The following is an 18,896-nucleotide window of genomic DNA, read 5'->3' on the forward strand; positions in this document are numbered from 1 at the left end:
AATAAATTAGTTAAAATAGTGTTCGTAAGCGTCACTCTAAAGGGCTGTGCACACCGGCTTGCGTGTGCGTGACGTGTACGTACGCGTGCGTTATAATGTTGGAGCCGCACGCGCACACGTCACGCAAGCGGTGTGCCGTCTCTCATAATGATCTGTGTACTACAACGCCGCTCGCGCACGTGCACGTCACGCACACGCAGCCGGTGTACACAGCACAGGCCTTAACACTTTTCTGCAGGTAAATCTTGTCTCTTACCTCCTCTTTGAGCTCGTAGTCGGTGGTATGCTTGAGTTGGACCAGCGAGCTCTTGGTGGCTTGGAGGGCCTTCTCGCCGAGGCTACGGACGTCGCGCGAGAATTTCTTTATGATTCTACACACAGACAACACAACAGACGGGTAAATCTTGTCTCTTACCTCCTCTTTGAGTTCATAGTCGGTGGTATGCTTGAGTTGGACCAGCGAGCTCTTGGTGGCCTGGAGGGCCTTCTCGCTGAGACGGCGGACATCGCGTGAGAATTTCTTCATGAACGCCTCTATCCGGCTGTCCACGTGCGAAACACTGGCAACGGGAAAATTAGAAAAATTAGGTAGTTTCAATTTCCAGGCATAACTTTGTAGTTAATGTCACAGGTAATTAAAAGAATACGGCGACTATCTACGACGACGAACTTGTTTACCACGCGAATTCGTCTACTAGAAATGGGTTCTCAACCAATTCATTAAACACACACACATTAAACTAGAAAAGGATAGCATCGAGTGCGCAATACGTCAAACACCGGCTCCTCCATCACAACCTACCTGAACTTGTCAGCCTGCGTGTTGACAGTGACGCTGACGCCCAGCACCCCGAACGTGTACCGCATCATGCTGAACACGCTGTACCCGAGCTGCTCCTTGGTGCGCAACACGTCGAACACCGGCTCCTCCATCACCGCCTACCTGAACTTGTCAGCCTGCGTGTTGACAGTGACGCTGACGCCCAGCACCCCGAACGTGTACCGCATCATGCTGAACACGCTGTACCCGAGCTGCTCCTTGGTGCGCAACACGTCGAACACCGGCTCCTCCATCACCGCCTACCTGAACTTGTCAGCCTGCGTGTTGACAGTGACGCTGACGCCCAGCACCCCGAACGTGTACCGCATCATGCCGAACACGCTGTACCCGAGCTGCTCCTTGGTGCGCAACACGTCGAACACCGGCTCCTCCATCACCATCTACCTGAACTTGTCAGCCTGCGTGTTGACAGTGACGCTGACGCCCAGCACCCCGAACGTGTACCGCATCATGCCGAACACGCTGTACCCGAGCTGCTCCTTGGTGCACAACACGTCGAACACCGGCTCCTCCATCACCATCTACCTGAACTTGTCAGCCTGCGTGTTGACAGTGACGCTGACGCCCAGCACCCCGAACGTGTACCGCATCATGCCGAACACGCTGTACCCGAGCTGCTCCTTGGTGCGCAACACGTCGAACACCGGCTCCTCCATCACCGCCTACCTGAACTTGTCAGCCTGCGTGTTGACAGTGACGCTGACGCCCAGCACCCCGAACGTGTACCGCATCATGCCGAACACGCTGTACCCGAGCTGCTCCTTGGTGCGCAACACGTCGAACACCGGCTCCTCCATCACCATCTACCTGAACTTGTCAGCCTGCGTGTTGATAGTGACGCTGACGCCCAGCACCCCGAACGTGTACCGCATCATGCCGAACACGCTGTACCCGAGCTGCTCCTTGGTGCGCATCACGTCGAACACCGGCTCCTCCATCACCACCTACCTGAACTTGTCAGCCTGCGTGTTGACAGTGACGCTGACGCCCAGCACCCCGAACGTGTACCGCATCATGCTGAACACGCTGTACCCGAGCTGCTCCTTGGTGCGCAACACGTCAAACACTGGTTCCTCCATCACCATCTGAAAACACATCTCGATTAGCGTTTCAAGGGAATTAACCTTTCATACGTGTGATGGTCAAAAATGGGGTTCAAACCTCGGTTGTGCTGTATACAGCACAAAAGTCGTTCTCCAAAAAATGCTAAGATGACTAAAAATTCGACCAGGATCCTTATCATACAAGACTGCGCAAACAGAGGCTTAAGCTTGTAGATTTTGTAAATAAGCTTTGTTTATAAAGTAAAACTAAACTTAAACAAAACATCAAATTCGAATCCAGATAATTCTATAAAGGATCTAGGTAGCAAAATTTACCAACAAACATATATTTTTGTGTCAATTTGTGATATCAGTGACCCTCGTTTACAATTCTTGGTAAGTAGGATCCAACTTTACTGGAAATATGTAAAGTTATACTTGATGACGTTTTGCTGTCATCCCCCATCAAACAACACACGGCTATGTCTGAAACGTGTGAAGAGTCTAGAAGGGATACTGTAACAGGAGGTACATTACCACAGAATAAATAATAGTACTACCGTACAGAAAGAACACTTCCTAGAAACCCGAAGTTTGACAGCGGTTCAGAGTCGAATCATGCTATCCCTTTCTAATATATGGCACTATCCCTTTCGGCTATTTAGGGCTATCAAAATTCAAGTAACTATCTTATCTGTGGTCGTGCACGCAAAAGGAAGTCAAGTGGTGCCAACCCTAATAATTGCTCGGAGCAATGCTGAGCCGAACGGAGCTCGGAGCCGAGTTCGACCGAAGTGAGGAGTGTCTCCCCACTGACATTACAACATTACAATGATATTACAATTAGGTATTAATTTTGTGCAACTTTTTAAATAAAAATAACTCTTGGCTAGCAAATGTATAGTCAGCTGCAGAGAAACAGCGCAGCTGACTGTACTATTGACAATGCTTTTGGTGGAGTCAGGGTATTTTATAACGGGATGCTGGACTATATAGTATGAGAGCTCACCATGAGAACTTCGAGCGTGGCGGTGTCTTGGCGAGTGGTGGCCTCGCCCTGGTAGTAGTTGGTGACGATACTGTTGGTGGATTCAGGGTTGAGGCTCATCACGCGGATCTTCTTCTCGCCGAGAGGCAGCTGGTGCACTTGTAACTGCATCAAATTTATTAAATAAAACATTGTCTCCTTGCAATATGCGTTATTTTCGCATTGCTTGCATTAAAATGACGACAGTTATCGCCGAATTAATTAAAAAGAAAATTATTAAAAAAACACACCCAAACAATTAGGTAAGTATAATAAAAAGCGTTTTATTCCCAATAAGGAATAAAACAAAATAAAATAATGTGGAATTAACTTAGAGCATTTAGTAACTGAAGATGATGGCTGTCATTTTCTGTACAAAAGTCTGCCGATTTTTGCAGGGGAGGAGAGACATACTACAGGTACTTACATTAGGAAGTTCGTTTTCAGCCAGCCCTTCCCAGTTGATAGTCGACAAAACTTTTTCCGATATCCGAATGGCTCTGTCCCACTCGATATTGCCTTGTATCAGGACCTGTTGGATATAAACAATATTCATGTCATAAGTCGATGATAAATAAGTCCGTAGCAATATAATAACCAAAGAGAATTTGATATAGAGGAATATTGTCAAAGTAAATTATAGCTGGTCAAGTAGATCTTGTCAGTAGAAAAAGGCGGCAAATTTGAAAAATGTAGGCGCGAACGATAGAAAATTTTAATTTCTCAACTTTTTTTACTGATTTGCTTGACTAGCTATATGTAGTCAGTACATTTACTGCCATCTTTTGACTTTTTTTAAACTTTTAGAACACTATTTGACTTTGATCCTTATTTTTTCACTGATATGTGTTAAATTTGTTAAATGTCAAAAAGTGTGCAATAACTTTGTATAAATAAATAAATAAAATAAATTTGTGTATAAGACTGTGAGAGTCTGACCTGCAAGTAGAGTTTGCTGAGCAGCTGCTTGCTGAAGTCCTTGAGTTCGTCTAAAGTGACGTTGTGCACGATGGACGCTTTATCCCGCGGCGAGATATACGGCTCCAGTAATATGTTCATCCGAACGTCTCTGTGAAAATATAATCGTCTTTAATGACTGAAGCCAAATAATGACAAGATTGCGACCACAGAATAATTAATAGTATACTACCGTACAGAAAAGAAACTTCCTACTAAACCGAAGTTTGACAGCGGTTAAGAGTCGAATCATGCTGTCCGTTGCTAATATATGACACTATTATATTGGGCCCAACGTTATTTGTCATTTACATGAATGACATCTTCTCCGTTAGCACTAATAGCCCTATAGATAAACTAATTTGTTACGCAGATGACACAGCTGCCATATTCTGCGGCAACTCATGGGCTGATACTATGCGTAGAGCTGAAGCAGGTGTGAATGCCCTAAAGGTCTGGTTAGACAATAATTTACTATCCCTTAATGACAAAAAGTCCAAATACATCTGCTTCCACAAAACTAAGGCCTCCGAACCAAATCACGAGATGCCGTTGCGTATTAAATGCTACCACAACTCAGTCTATAATAACATAAGTGAATCGATCAGCCGTGCAGACTGTGTACGTTATCTAGGCGTGGACATCGATCAACACTTCTCTTTTAAAGAGCATATAGCATCTCTATCGCAACGAGTCAGGAAGCTTGCGTATGTGATGCGGCTAATTCGTAACTGTGCCGACGAACAGATTCGAAGACTAGTATACGTCACATTATGTCAATCTATATTGGGGTACTGCATATCGGTATGGGGCGGGGCAGGTACTTCAACGATGCTCAGTATAGAAAGGGCACAAAGATCCGTCTTAAAAACATTGTACAAAAAGCCCTTTCAATTTCCAACAGATCAACTACTTATACAATCCAGCTCGCTCTCGGTCCGGCAATTGTTTATCTACAGGATAGGTACGATAATGCATCGAAGCACGATAAACTCGCCCAGCTTCGCAACCCTTACCAGCAAAAGGACTTTTCGGGTTCCACGGAACAAAATGCAAACGCCTTATGCACGTCGCTTCCCGCAATTTCTCCACCCATATGTGTACAATCACATAGCAAAAATATTCATAGTCCAGAACATGACACTCAAGGAATTTCAGATTGCTGTCCGAAGGTGGCTAGGTTCTCTCTCTTACAAGGAAACTGAAACCTTTGCAGTAAAACACATGCAGACACACACTCTTACACACACAAACACACACACACACACACACTCACACACACTCACACTCACACACACACGTGCGCACAGAGTAAAGGGCATAATCCACTAATTTCATATAGTTATTAATTAGTCATTATTTGCATGTAAGTTAGCTTAATTAGTTTAGTTGCCCCTTAAGTTAAAGTAGTATATAATCTTAATTAACTTGTATAGTAAAATTATACCATCTCATGTACTCTTATTATAGCACCACCTAGTTGTTAATTCTTTTTGCTACTACTGTCTCACCACAGTCCTCACGACACAGGCTCGACCTAGTGTGAGGGCTACTGCTAATCTAACTGTAATGTAACGTGTGTATTATACATGTATAATTACCTACTTTTGTCAATCTTGCTTGTTCTACTTGGTTAATAAAGAAATTTTGTATTTTGTATTTTTGTATTTTGTATTATCCCTTTCGGCTATATTTTAGGGTTGTCAAAATTCTAGCCATTATCTTATCTGTCGAGTCGTGCACGCAAAGGGACGTCAAGTGGTGTCAACCCTAATATTTGCTCGAAGCAATGCTGAGCCGAACGGAGCCGAGCTTGACCGAAGGGAGAAGTTTCGCACCCCTGTTGTGACTAAAATAATTTAAATAATCCCTCAACATACGAGTACAATACTTCGAAATGTTAAAAGCTGTATTTGATTTTTCATACATTTTTCACGCCACTGTTCGGAAATGTGGCAATAGATGGTCTAAAACCAACCTGGAAAGTAGGCAATAGCTGTAGCACCAGAAGCACCACTACTACAATGTTTCATTGTTGTCATCATCTGTCATTGGTGACAGTTCGCTACAGCAATGAGTATCATTTAAAACATAAATATCAATAAAAGGTCTTTTTTTGCGCAACTTTTTCTTTCAAAAATAAAATTAGGTTATTTATAGCACCAATTTCTTGTTTAAAAAAAAAAGAAATATCAAAACCATTCACTTCATTTTTTTTTAACAATTATCCATTCAGTTCACGCTTAAGGCGTTTTTTACTTTTGTAGCTGTTTGTGGTTTTATTAGCAAAAACGCTTCTAATTTTAGAGTCGGTTTGAAGCAAATAACAGAAAAACGCCTCTTAAAAGTGGTAAAAAAGTAAAAAAAGGCGGGATCTGAAAATACCTACTGAATTGGATAGTGTAAATTATGTTTGACAAAAAAATATAAGAAACGCGTATCTACGCTCGCTATAAAAATGAGTTCTTCTAGTGAAGAAAATGATATTCTTACGCCTACCGAAATTCAAGAGACAGTACAGGCAGTGGCTAGTAATTTGCTACCAGAGAAATCGCGGGCTAGTACTTATAGTTATGCAAATGTTTTCTTATTTCCTCGCAGTAGTCGTGAAAAGCACTTTGTAATGCCTCGGCCGGAAACGCTAAAGATGGACTCGTATTATTCGAGGGCCTCCACTAACGTGTCGGCCCTCGAACTCACTCGTCCATCTTTTAGCGATTTTCCGTCCTCTCCTACAATGTACTATTTCACGCCACTGTTCGGAAATGTGGCAATAGATGGTCTAAAACCAAGCTGGAAAGTAGGCAATAGCTGTAGCACCTGAAGCACCACTACTACAATGTTTCATTGTTGTCATCATCTGTCATTGGTGACAGTTCGCTACAGCAATGAGTATCATTTAAAACATAAAAATCAATAAAAGGTCTTTTTTTGCGCAACTTTTTCCTTCAAAAATAAAATTAGGTTATTTATAGCACCAATTTCTTGTTAAAAAAAAAGAAATATCAAAACCATTCACTTCATTTTTTTTTAACAATTATCCATTCAGTTCACGCTTAAGGCGTTTTTTACTTTTGTAGCTGTTTGTGGTTTTATTAGCAAAAACGCTTCTAATTTTAGAGTCGGTTTGAAGCAAATAACAGAAAAACGCCTCTTAAAAGTGGTAAAAAAAGGCGGGATCTGAAAATACCTATTGAATTGGATAGTGTAAATTATGTTTGACTAAAAAATATAAGAAACGCGTATCTACGCTCGCTATAAAAATGAGTTCTTCTAGCGAAGAAAATGATATTCTTACGCCTACCGAAATTCAAGAGACAGTACAGGCAGTGGCTAGTAATTTGCTACCAGAAAAATCGCGGGCTAGTACTTATAGTTATGCAAATGTTTTCTTATTTCCTCGCAGTAGTCGTGAAAAGCACTATGTAATGCCTCGGCCGGAAACGCTAAAGATGGACTCGTATTATTCGAGGGCCTCCACTAACGTGTCGGCCCTCGAACTCACTCGTCCATCTTTTAGCGATTTTCCGTCCTCTCCTACAATGTACTATTCTATGAAATTTCGCGGTAGGCAGAGGCTTTCTGTTGATGTGACAATCGTGACATCGCGACGATTAAAGTTGAGGGGAAACTAAGCTTGTATAATGTATGGAAATGATGGCGTGACTTTTCGTCGATCTGTCATCCCGGATACATTTTTACTTTTCGATTAGCGTTTGCCGACACACGACTGACATTCTGGCTACAGCCCCCTGGTTAGCCCTGTAGTTATTTCGTGTGGGATGTAAACTCTGGCAAACCCAGAAAAAAAATCTGGTCTGTGTAGACTTTCCTACAGACCTGATTTTTCGCCTTTGCGCGAAATTCAAATTTTCTATGGAATATCAATCCTTGGCGCCCACATTTTTTAAATTTGTCCTAACTATATTTACTTGGCGAGCTTGTGCGGCTTGATGAGCACGTTGTGGTAGGAGCGCGCGCGCACGTCGCGCACCGCCTCGAACAGCGGCGCCGTCAGCATGTCGCTCGTCTGCGTCATCTCGCGGCTCACCAGCTCCACCAGCAGCTGTATACCAAAGTATTAAGGATCGGTTAGCAATCGTTATAGATAAAGATAACAAAAAATAGTTTATTCAAGTAGGCATATTACAAATTACAATGCAGTTATGAACGTCAAATAAAGCTACACCTCAGCCTAGAGAAGATTTAAATCCCCCCTCAATTGGAGGAGGGTATCCAAAACTGACAGTCAATATCAAATCCCATACATTTTGTCAGGAATGTAACGGTCAAACGTCACTGAAACACGACTTAAGTCGCGCTTTAAAGTATATATAAGTCAAAATGAAAGTGCCCATAAACACGATATTTGTGTCGCTTAACTTCAAACTCGGGGAAATTCATTCAATCCTCTCAGCAAATATGTACCCTATTACATTTTCTTAATAGCAAAATCGCAAAATCTGACAGACAAGAATAACAGTCTAAGGATTCCCTATAAGTGTTACTCTTGCACCAGTGTTTGTCTTACCCCATCTGACCTTATAGATAGACTATGCTAAATTGTATACATATTGAATGACTCACGTGTAAATTTTGACTGTATCCGGACACTTTGAGCGTCAAGCCTTTGTCGGAGACGTACAGTGAGTGAGAGAGGTCCGCCATATTTGCCGGGTACACTTCTTCCTGAAAATACATACTACACATTATACAATACAATACAAATACTCTTTATTGCACACCTCATTACAGAAAACAATACAGAAAAGAAGATTATAGATCAATAAGTGGTGTTATTCCCATTTGTCCCTGCCGAGTACAGGTGAGAATAGTTTCATATGAATCATTCCCATTCCCATCTGTCCCCGTCTCATCTATGGCGGCCGTTACGTGGGGCGGGGACAAATGGAAATACCTCCAATAAGTGAATCAGTTCTACCATTCGGAAGTGATCTATTATATGGGTAACAGCTGATCAGCTGTGATCAACTGTGTGGCCCCACTACAGGGGCCTTCCTTTCGATATCAATTAACAATCACCGTAATTTTTACAGCAACAACATTCGTAGTCCTCATTTCACAAACAAATAATACTCACTTTGAGCCCCTGTTGTAAAACGTCAGTCCACAAATCCAAAAGGCAAGCTCTGTGAAAATACCGGCAAGTTTTAGTAGTTATTTGCTGGGTTACCTATTTCTTAGGGCCACCCTACATTTAGCGTCTTTCGACCATCGGCGTCTGGTCAGCGCTATGGAAAATGACGTCGCTGCGCAGTTGTGTCGACGTTGAGTCGAGCAGCGGCCATAGAGTTGTAGACGCTGACGCTCGAAAGACGCTAAATGTGGGGTGGCCCTTAGATATTTCAGTTCGAACACAAAAACCGTGGGTTCGAGGCGTGTCAGTTGCCACACGCGGCAAAATTTCGATTCCGAATACATCGTGTTATTCGTGTCCGAATTGGGTACTCTACTAAAATAAATTATTTCACACTTTGCACGAAATAAAACACCAGATAATTATGAGCAAAACATGGATAGCAGTAATTTTGAAACAGAATTTCTATTTAATAAATCGGATAGAAATATATAAAGTTGAGTTGACCGTGACGTCATGGTGTAATGTTTCATATAAATTCCATATTAGCAAATCGTTTTGACAGTTCTAAAAAAGAAACTGATTTGACTAGTAGGAGAATATTACCCTTCGTATTCTTTGAAAATCATCATTAGACGGCATAATGGTTTATAAGTTGTATTCTAGATTCTAGACTACTTACTCTCTCGGAGACTTCAGGCTGAGTGGAGTGATGAAGTAGAAATATAGAAGCGCTGTGGGGAAGCGGAACTTGAAGTCGGGCTTGTACCACAACTCCATGTGCTTGTTCTTGCGGAGAAGGTTGGGCTGGTCGAGCCTGCGAATCAATGTGGGCCTTAAACGCTTGTACTCAAGGTTCAGTTCAGATTGGACATAGCACATAGCCTAAATATCGGCTTGAATTGAGTTGCTTAAGAAAAGGTAATATGGTAGATATTTGCTGAGACGATATCGTATGGATTTATCCGAGTTTGAAGTTAAGTGACACAATTGTTAAATGGGGTTGGCAACTGTCAAAGGTTTGCATAGATGGCGCCATCATAGCTTGCCCCTTTTTCTATGAGATTTGGCTTAAAGGGCTGGCATCCAGGGTATTAAAAAACTAAAAATTGATACAATTCTAGGGATTGACAGGGCAAGCTATAATGGCGCCATCTGCTTAAAACTTCCATGGCCAACCCCATTGAAAACTACGTAGTTTGAGTAACAGAGTGGCGGTGAGATCGCGAGAAATCCGTGGTCGAGCACGCGGTCAATCGAATATGTGCCTTATGCGCTTATATTTGTAGTTCAATTACATTTAGCAACATTTTTCATCGCCGCCACTCCCATTAGTTATAGTGGCTGGAGTCGATGACTGGATATATATAATAGTCCTCCTCATCGATTTCGATGACGGCGACCTCAAAAAAAGATTTACGGATTACGCCTGTTATGGGCCCGAATGTGTCTGGCCAGGCCGAACTTGGTCTTAAAGACTCTTCTGCAGGTGTTACAATAGAGTTGGCCAGACGCGTTGTATGTATACGTGTAAGCAGTGGCGTGCAGTGCATACAAAAAAGGGTAGGCACTAGGGTAGGCAGTCCATACAAAATGACCAAAAAAAAAGTTGCCGATTTTTATAGTTTGCGTTACATTCCTTCAAGAATGACTCTTCTAGAGCCCGATTTAAGTCTTATCTCCACTGCACGCCACTGCGTGTAAGAGGGCTTCGGTCTCTCTTTACGTTGTTGGCGTTTTGCATCTAAGATGTTGAGGCGGTTTTCCTCAAACAGTTTGATGCGATTAAAAATGGTCGACCGCCAAGATGACCTGTCTGTAGCAAGCTCCTCCCAACGTTCAGGGTCGATATTGCAAGCGTTAAGGTGTCGTTTGAGCAGGGTCGCGAATGTATAGTTCGTTTTTTTAGTATTAGAAAGAATGTAAGCAATCTTTACATGTCTTTTAATTGAAAAACACTTTTTTTAAATCAATAACTATTACTTATGAAAGCAGAAGAATATAAATGAGCGTATTAGGTTCATCATTTTTACATATTTGCCGTGACTTATTTTTAAAAAGTGTTTTTCAATTAAAATACACGTAGGTAAAGATTGTTTACCTTTTTTCTAATGAAAAAAAAAAAGAACTATAGTGTTTACTTTTTTTACCTTTCTCTCCTTGCATCTTTTAAGAAAAATGGTGTTAATTTTTACCTGAAATTATTGACAGTGGCCATGAGATCACCCTTGGAAAGTATCGTCGTCTGCTCCCCTCTCTTCTCGGTCCTCTTATAAATCTCTTTAGCAGAGCTATTAGCCAGATCTATGCCGAGCTCCTTGGCCGCGTCGAGGTAGGGCTGCGGCGGCGGCACGAGCGAGAAGTCCGAGGTGAGGTAGATGTTCTTGTCGGGGATGTGGAACTGGCTGTAGGGCTCCACGTTGAGCCAGCGCTTGAGCCAGTCGGAGGGGATTTCTAGGAAAATACATTGAAAACGCGCTTAACTGGGTTTTTATGAACAAATACAACGGCTTTGAAGTTATTTCGTATGTCTAAGAAAAAACCGGACAAGTGCGAGTCGGACTCGCCCACCGAGGGTTTCGTACTTTTTAGTATTTGCTTTCATAGCGGCAACAGAAAAATATCATCTGTGAAAATTTCTACTGTCTAACTATCACGGTTCATGAGATACAGCCTGGTGTTAGACAGATGGACATACAGTGGAGACTTATTAATAGGGTTTTTAGTTTTTTCTCCTTTGGGAACCGAATACTAAAAACAGATGGCACTGTACTGCGCCGTTGTTTGTGGTCACTGAATAGTCAAAGGGGCTATTCATAAATTACGTCATTTCAAATGGGGGGGGGGGGGGGGTCTGGACATCGGATGATGGTAGCATGACGTAGGAGGTAACGGGGTCATTCGAAGCATGATTTTAGGATGATTTTCGGGTGGGGGGTGGTCGAAAATCGTCAAAATCGATGACGTAATTTATGGACAGCCCCAAACGTCAAATTTTGACAATCAGAGTTACCGCAATGCGGAGCCGTCATTGCTATCTTACATATCATAAAATTTACACATCTTACTTGAACAATAGAGCTTTGATTATATTCAATAACGCCTTAAAATTACGGGAAATGGTATAGAAAAGCCAAGTGATAAAGTGCCGGTCCAACTAACCTTCCCTGCGGTACTCCGTGCCGAACCACTTCTCCTTGGCGTCGTAGTCAATCTTCCTCGAGTGCTTGTTGGACAGGATCATGATGTTCACGCTGTCTGCGCTCATACACTCCAGCACCTCACGGATAACCTACAGGACTCTTTATAAGGTAGAGTGCCGGTCCAACTAACCTTCCCTGCGGTACTCCGTGCCGAACCACTTCTCCTTGGCGTCGTAGTCAATCTTCTTCGAGTGCTTGTTGGACAGGATCATTATATTCACGCTGTCTGCGCTCATACACTCCAGCACCTCACGGATTCCCTGCAACATTATTTCCATTAGAGCATTCTCTAAACAAGAGAAGAATTGGCGACGAAAACTGAAATGACAGCGTGCAGCGTTACTCCTATTGCCCGCGAGAAAATGTACTTATGTTTGTCTATCTATTTTAAATGCAAATAGATCAGCCACCGGAAAAACAGTAAATAGTTTTCATTATTTCATGTTTCTTTTTAGGAAACGCCGGATGAACGACGTTTTTAAATGTGTACTTGATTGCTTTTTGTTTTTTAGGAAGCTTATAAATACTTATAATATACTACTGGGTGTTTCTCCAAAAAACTTTGCTTTCAAATTTAGTCAAACCAAAAAAAAAATTGTCACTATGGGACCAACCAACCTCTTTGCGAAAACAGTTGGGCTTTCCCATAGATCAAGACCAACCGAATTATATGAAACAGCTAACTTTCTATTATGTTATTCTTATAATAATTATATCTACCTTAGGATCATATTTATAGTACAGGCGGTCGCCGGTGATGTAGTGCTCGGGAGGGTAAAAGTGCATGTTTTCTGCGAGCGACTCCACGTAGTCCGCCGGTTGAGACTCCTCTTCGAAGCGGAAACTTGTCTCTTCTATAGTCTGTGGAATGAAACATCAAACATGTATTTAGCAAATAGGCCACAGGGGCACTTTTACATGTCATATACAACAATTTACAAGCAATAAAGTAACCAAATTAAAAAAAAATAAAGGATCTAAAAAGACTTGAAATTTTATACAGGATGTTTCCTATAAAAATGGTGATTGGATTGAGAAATTAATTTAAAGAAGTAAAAGTAAATGTATAGGTATAGTAGTAAACGTTAGTGTTGGTCTGAACTCGAGTCTTGTTACACACGTAATTATATACCAGCGGTCGGCAACCCGCGGCCCGCCGACCTCTCGCTTGCGGCCCGCGATCCTCCCTGGCTATTTTGTATGTATACTAGTACGTTATACTGACGAACGACAATGTCTGCTAGTCACAAATATTACCAAAGTGCGGCCCGCGTCATCTTCGTTAACTACTATGTGGCCCTTGGCTGTTAAAAGGTTGCCGACCGCTGTTATATACTATTTAAGACTCGCTTTTATGAAATTGCGATTTAAAGGCTAAAGCTGAATGGTGAACATTGACATTATTTAACCTCAACATACCTGTTAAGGATTGTAGTCTTAAACTAATTTCGCCTGGCAACATTATCGTTCAAACTTAAAAAAAAAAAACTATACTTCCTTCCCTTCTCGTATCCCGAATGTAACATGTCGAGCGCATCTCGCTGCGCTAATTATTATTTTCGAATATTATCGTCTCGGTTCATTTAAAAGATTCAATTTCGTCTGTAAACTGTGTGTACTCATTGTGGAAGGCTAATCAGTTGAAGAAGCACTGCTCCTGCTCCGTTTCGGTGTCCACGCTGGTCCAGGTAACTCAGGTTCGAGGTAAGTCTAGACGAGCCGAAGGTCTGAGAAGCCTGCGCCAGCCTCCACCGAGAGCTGCACCGTCATCTACAGCTCAGCAAGGTGAGTGCTTTTACCAATTGACCTAGCCTGTCCTAAGTTCCACGGTATATCGTTTCGTATCTCGTCTCGTAATTTGTTTAAATACAGTCCACATAATTTTTAAATATCGAAGTAAAATAATCCCATTAACATTTTTTGGTCCCACGATCCGGATAACTTGTAAGGTGACCGTGGTTATTTTCGCTTTAAATATCAATTTTCGTCAATAAATTGTTCATTGTAAAATCATAAAAACATTGGAGGGTAAGATTGAAACACTTGGCTTGGGCGTTTTTCCGTTAGTTAAACTATCGAGCGTTTAGTTCATAGACTAAAATTGTGTGTCGAATTAATTACGTTTCTGAACGCAACTTTTAGCTGTCATTTTTGACAAGTTGTCAATTGAAAATCATAACCTATCATTGTTATCGAATCAAATAGTTTTGTTGTTGTTTTAGTGATTCAATATACATATTTTTACAAAATAAACATGACACTTGGTGGGGATTCGTCCGAAAGTTTCGACAAGAGCCGTGTAGGTCGGGATTATGCGTTCGTGCGGATGGAGTATATAAAGAGTTCCGATCTGCAAGGTTATTGTTTACAAGATGTAATTAAACTTGAAAGTGAATTTCATGCCTTTCAAATTGAATTGCTTTCGGCGATTCCAGCTGGTGATAGGTCAAGTGAATTAGAAATATCATCACAGTTCGAACAAATGGTAAAATCCATAAAAATACGTTTAGCGGAAATAAAACCTGAAGTGTTAAATAAAAGTGACAGTTGCGGTTCAAGTTCGAGTGTTAAATTACCTAAAATTAATATAGTTCCTTTCGATTCGAAAATTGAGAATTGGGTGTCGTTCATCCAGATCTTTGACTCGCTGATTCACAGTAAAAATATCCCGGCAGTAGAAAAACTGCACTATTTGTTGTCGAGTGTTACCGGCCATGCTTTCGACTTAATTAAAAATTACCCATTATGTGATGAAAATTATTTAATGGCCTATAACACACTAAAATTACATTTTGAGAAAAAAAGGGTGATTGCCAGTATATTTTATGAAAAAATATTAAACTGTGAGGCGGCGAAGTCCAAGACTGCATCGGAATTAGTTAGAGTTTGTCGAACCTTTAAGGAAAACTTAGAAATTTTATCAAAGTATCAATTGCCTGACAGGAACTTTATGTTATTCCATGCACTTTGGTCAAAATTAGATGTTAGTAGTAAGGAAGCTTTTGAGTTGCAACTTGAATCAAACACAGAAATTCCCAGTTATGAGGAATTAATTTCGTTTATTGAAAAGCGGAGCCAGGCATTAGAGAACAGCGTTGGTAAGTCGTTAACATTATCTAGTAAACCAGTGTATAGTAAGCCAGTGTCGAATAAGGCTAAGCCTGCTCTCCTTGTGCCGCCAGTGAGCAACTGTGCCATGTGTTCAGCACCGGGACACAAATTGGATAACTGTACTAAATTTTTGGAACTGCAGCCATTGGAAAGGTTTGCTCAGGTTAAGGAGAGGAGACTTTGCATACTTTGTTGTAGGCCATCACACTCGGTTAAAAATTGTAAATCATCGGTGACTTGTGGCATCTGCAAGCGCAGACACCACACATTATTGCATTTCGAAAAGGATAAGGAGTTGGAACCAACAGCTCCGCCGACCCAAGTGGCATTGGCTGTGCATAATGCAAATGCACCAAGTCTATTCTCGACAGCTATCGTGATGATAAAAAATAAATTTAATAATTTTGTACCAATTCAAATGCTGATGGACAATGCCTCGGCTTGTAACTTTGTAACATTGAAGTGCGCTCAAAAACTTGGAATACCAATTAGAAATAATTCACCAACGGTGAACGGTGTTGGTCTGTCGTCGACTGACACTTTTGGAATTGTCGATTGTGAGATAGTTCCTTCGAATGGGGACTCCTCATGCAAATTTTCGTTTGAAGCGTTCGTGCTTCCCAAGATCTGCCATGATATGCCACCAGAACCACTGAATGTGTCTTCTTGGAGGCATCTGAAGGATTTAGATCTTGCTGATCCGTCTTTCCACAAATCTGGACCAATAGACATGCTGGTTAACGTCAACCTTTTCGCTGCTGCACTACAATCTGGCGTTGTCAAGGGCAACGCAGATGAGCCCATAGCTGTCCGCACTGTTTTCGGCTGGTTGGTAATGGGTGAGTGCCCTATAAACGTTAACACTTCTCGTTCTCGTTGTCATAAAGGTTCAGAAGGTGATACTCAGAGGTGCTATCTCGTGTCGAGTCTATCATTAGACAATAATATCAAGCGCTTCTGGGAACTGGAAAGTGTAGATCCTCCCAAAAATATCGTTTTGTCGAAATCAGAAATGTCGTGTGAAAACCAAATGGAAACTTCATATTGTCGCACTCCCGAGGGTAGGATGGTAGTACCATTAACTTATGTCGACCCTCAGGATAAACCCAGGTTTTCAAATTCTCGTGAGATAGCTCTCAAGCGTCTCTTAAATTTAGAGAGGAAATTCAAATTGAATCCTCAGTTTCGGACAGCTTATGTCAATTTCATGGATGACTACCTTAGTTGTGGTCACATGGTGGAAGTTGATCCTCCCTTGTCGTCTGAAGGTCAGTTTTATTACATCCCCCACCACGGAATTTTGCGCCCTGACTCCTCCACTACTCCTCTTCGCTGTGTTTTTGACGCTAGCGCCCAGGATTCTTCAGGGAAGTCCTTGAACGATACACTGCTTGCCGGCCCTAAATTGCAAAATAACATATTTGACTTGCTGGCTCGTTTTCGATGGCATGCAGTAGTGTTCACCGGTGACATCAAACAAATGTACCGGCAGTTCCTTGTCGATTTACAGGACTGCGACTATCAGCGCATTTTGTGGCGCCCGTCGCTATCGCTCAAGAATGGCGTAAATTCAAATCGCAATTGGCGGAAATGAGCTCGTTGTCCATTCCCCGTAGAATGGTTGTATCTTTCGTATCGTTACAGCTTCACGGGTACTGTGACGCCTCGGAGAAGGGTTACTGTGCTGTCATTTATTGTCGTGTCGTTCAAAATGACGGATCCGTTGTCGTGCGTCTTTGTTGCGCTAAAACGAAGGTGGCTCCACTTCGTAAATGTTCTATCCCGAGATGTGAGCTGTTAGCTGCTGTCTTGTTGTCGGATTTGATTGTCTCGTTTACAGAAGCTCTAAAAGATTTTCACACTTTTGATGATATCCACGCTTGGTCAGATTCTACTGTCGCGCTGACTTGGATTCGTTCGTGTCCATCAAAGTGGAAAACTTTTGTGGCTAATAGGGTTGCGCACATACAAGAAAACGTCCCCCCTGAAAATTGGCACCACGTTTCTGGTTCGGATAATCCAGCGGATTGCGGCTCCCGCGGTTTGTTACCTGCTGATTTAATCCAGAATACGCTATGGTGGGCGGGGCCTACTTGGCTGTCTAATCCTCAAGAATCTTGGCCGCAATCTGAGATCCTTTCAGATCAAGCTGCTTCGAACGAGCAAAAAATCTACAGTTTGTTCACAGACTCTAATATATCGTTGATTGACAACATCTTGAGCAGATTCTCGTCTTTACAACGCATATTGCGTATATTCGCTTATTGTTTTCGGTACATGCATAACTTGCAAAAATCGTCGTCGAAAATCACAGATCCAAACCTGTCGTCTGAAGAAATTATGAAAGTTCTTCATTTTCTCGTGAAACATGTCCAGGAGCGAGCTTTCGCTCCAGAATTGCGGTGCTTGTTGACAGATAAGTCAACCCGCTCTCTATCGAAGCCCATGCGGAAATTGGCGCCGTTTGTGGATGAGCGTGGAATGCTAAGGGTGGGCGGTCGCCTTTCTAAAGGAGACCTGTCGTTCGATGTGAAACATCCACTATTATTGCCTCGTGATCATAGGTTGACTACGCTGATCATTGAGGACTACCATCACCGGTTTATGCACCCTGGATTGCAAACATTGCAAAATTTATTAGCCCAAGAATTCTGGGTTCTATCGGCAAGAAGGGCTATAAATTCGGTTATTTCATCTTGTATGAAATGTTTTCGCGCTCGGCCTAAAGTGGCATCTCCTCCAATAATGGGCAACTTACCATCGTTTCGAATTAATCAAATTAAACCCTTTTCGTCAGCGGCAGTAGATTACGCTGGTCCCTTTGATACTTGTTTGGCCCGGGGCCGTGGTCTACGCACATTTAAATCCTATATTTGCGTTTTCGTATGCACTGCCACCAAAGCAGTACATCTTGAGCTGGCCTCAGAGCTCACCACAGAGGCATATTTCGCAGCTGTGCGCCGTTTCATTTCGCGCCGCGGTCGGTGCTCTAGGCTGATCTCGGATCAGGGTAGAAACTTTATTGGCGCATCCAATATGCTCCAAGAATTCATGGCCAAGGCTTCACGTGCAGAACAAATAAATTTCGTTTTTAACCCGCCCGGCAGCCCACATTTCTCGGGGTTAGCCGAGGCTGGTGTAAAGTCAGTAAAGACACATCTCGCTCGCGTCGTGGGCTCTCAGCGCCTTACATTTGAGGAATTCTATACCATTTTGACCCAAATTGAGGCGATGCTGAACTCGCGGCCTTTGTCCCCTGTCAGCTCGGACCCAAACGACCTGTCAGTTTTGACCCCCGGACATTTCCTTACTTTGGAGCCGCTCACCATATTGCCGGAAAGCAACATGGTAGATGCGAAATTAGGTCCACTTCAGAGATGGAAATTATTACAAAAGATCCATCAAGATTTCTGGCGCAAGTGGCACCTCGAATATCTGCACACATTGCAGCAGCGCCACAAATGGTTCGATGGTCAGAAAAACATTGTCGTCGGGACGCTCGTGCTCATTGTCAATGAGCAATGTAGCCCCATGAAGTGGAAAATTGGCCGGGTGGTACAACTCCATCCAGGAAGTGACGGGATTTGTCGTGTTGTCACAGTTCGCACAGAATCGG

The 18,896-nt window shown here is 42.4% G+C and overlaps 2 protein-coding genes across 2 annotated transcripts in view; both read right to left on the reverse strand.

Annotated features, from left to right (window-relative positions):
- LOC134674549 (uncharacterized) overlaps positions 1-17,384 on the reverse strand; it is a 420,725-nt gene extending 403,341 nt beyond the window's left edge. The window contains exon 1 of the mRNA XM_063532660.1: positions 17,374-17,384. The gene's annotated coding sequence lies outside the window, so the exon portion shown is untranslated. The remainder of the gene's footprint in view (positions 1-17,373) is intronic.
- The window catches only part of LOC134674573 (nardilysin-like), a 46,136-nt gene that overhangs the window by 3,953 nt on the left and 23,287 nt on the right, over positions 1-18,896 (reverse strand). Inside the window, exons 10-21 of the mRNA XM_063532690.1 lie at positions 12,890-13,030; positions 12,300-12,429; positions 11,162-11,420; positions 9,649-9,783; positions 8,970-9,018; positions 8,456-8,557; positions 7,801-7,934; positions 3,851-3,980; positions 3,339-3,443; positions 2,894-3,037; positions 1,790-1,926; positions 416-560 (exon numbers count right to left, since the gene is read on the reverse strand). Coding sequence (XP_063388760.1) covers positions 416-560; positions 1,790-1,926; positions 2,894-3,037; positions 3,339-3,443; positions 3,851-3,980; positions 7,801-7,934; positions 8,456-8,557; positions 8,970-9,018; positions 9,649-9,783; positions 11,162-11,420; positions 12,300-12,429; positions 12,890-13,030 — 1,611 coding nt within the window. The remainder of the gene's footprint in view (positions 1-415; positions 561-1,789; positions 1,927-2,893; positions 3,038-3,338; positions 3,444-3,850; positions 3,981-7,800; positions 7,935-8,455; positions 8,558-8,969; positions 9,019-9,648; positions 9,784-11,161; positions 11,421-12,299; positions 12,430-12,889; positions 13,031-18,896) is intronic.

The sequence above is a fragment of the Cydia fagiglandana genome, chromosome 20, assembly GCF_963556715.1.
Source record: "Cydia fagiglandana chromosome 20, ilCydFagi1.1, whole genome shotgun sequence".
NCBI classification, from domain to species: domain Eukaryota; kingdom Metazoa; phylum Arthropoda; class Insecta; order Lepidoptera; family Tortricidae; genus Cydia; species Cydia fagiglandana.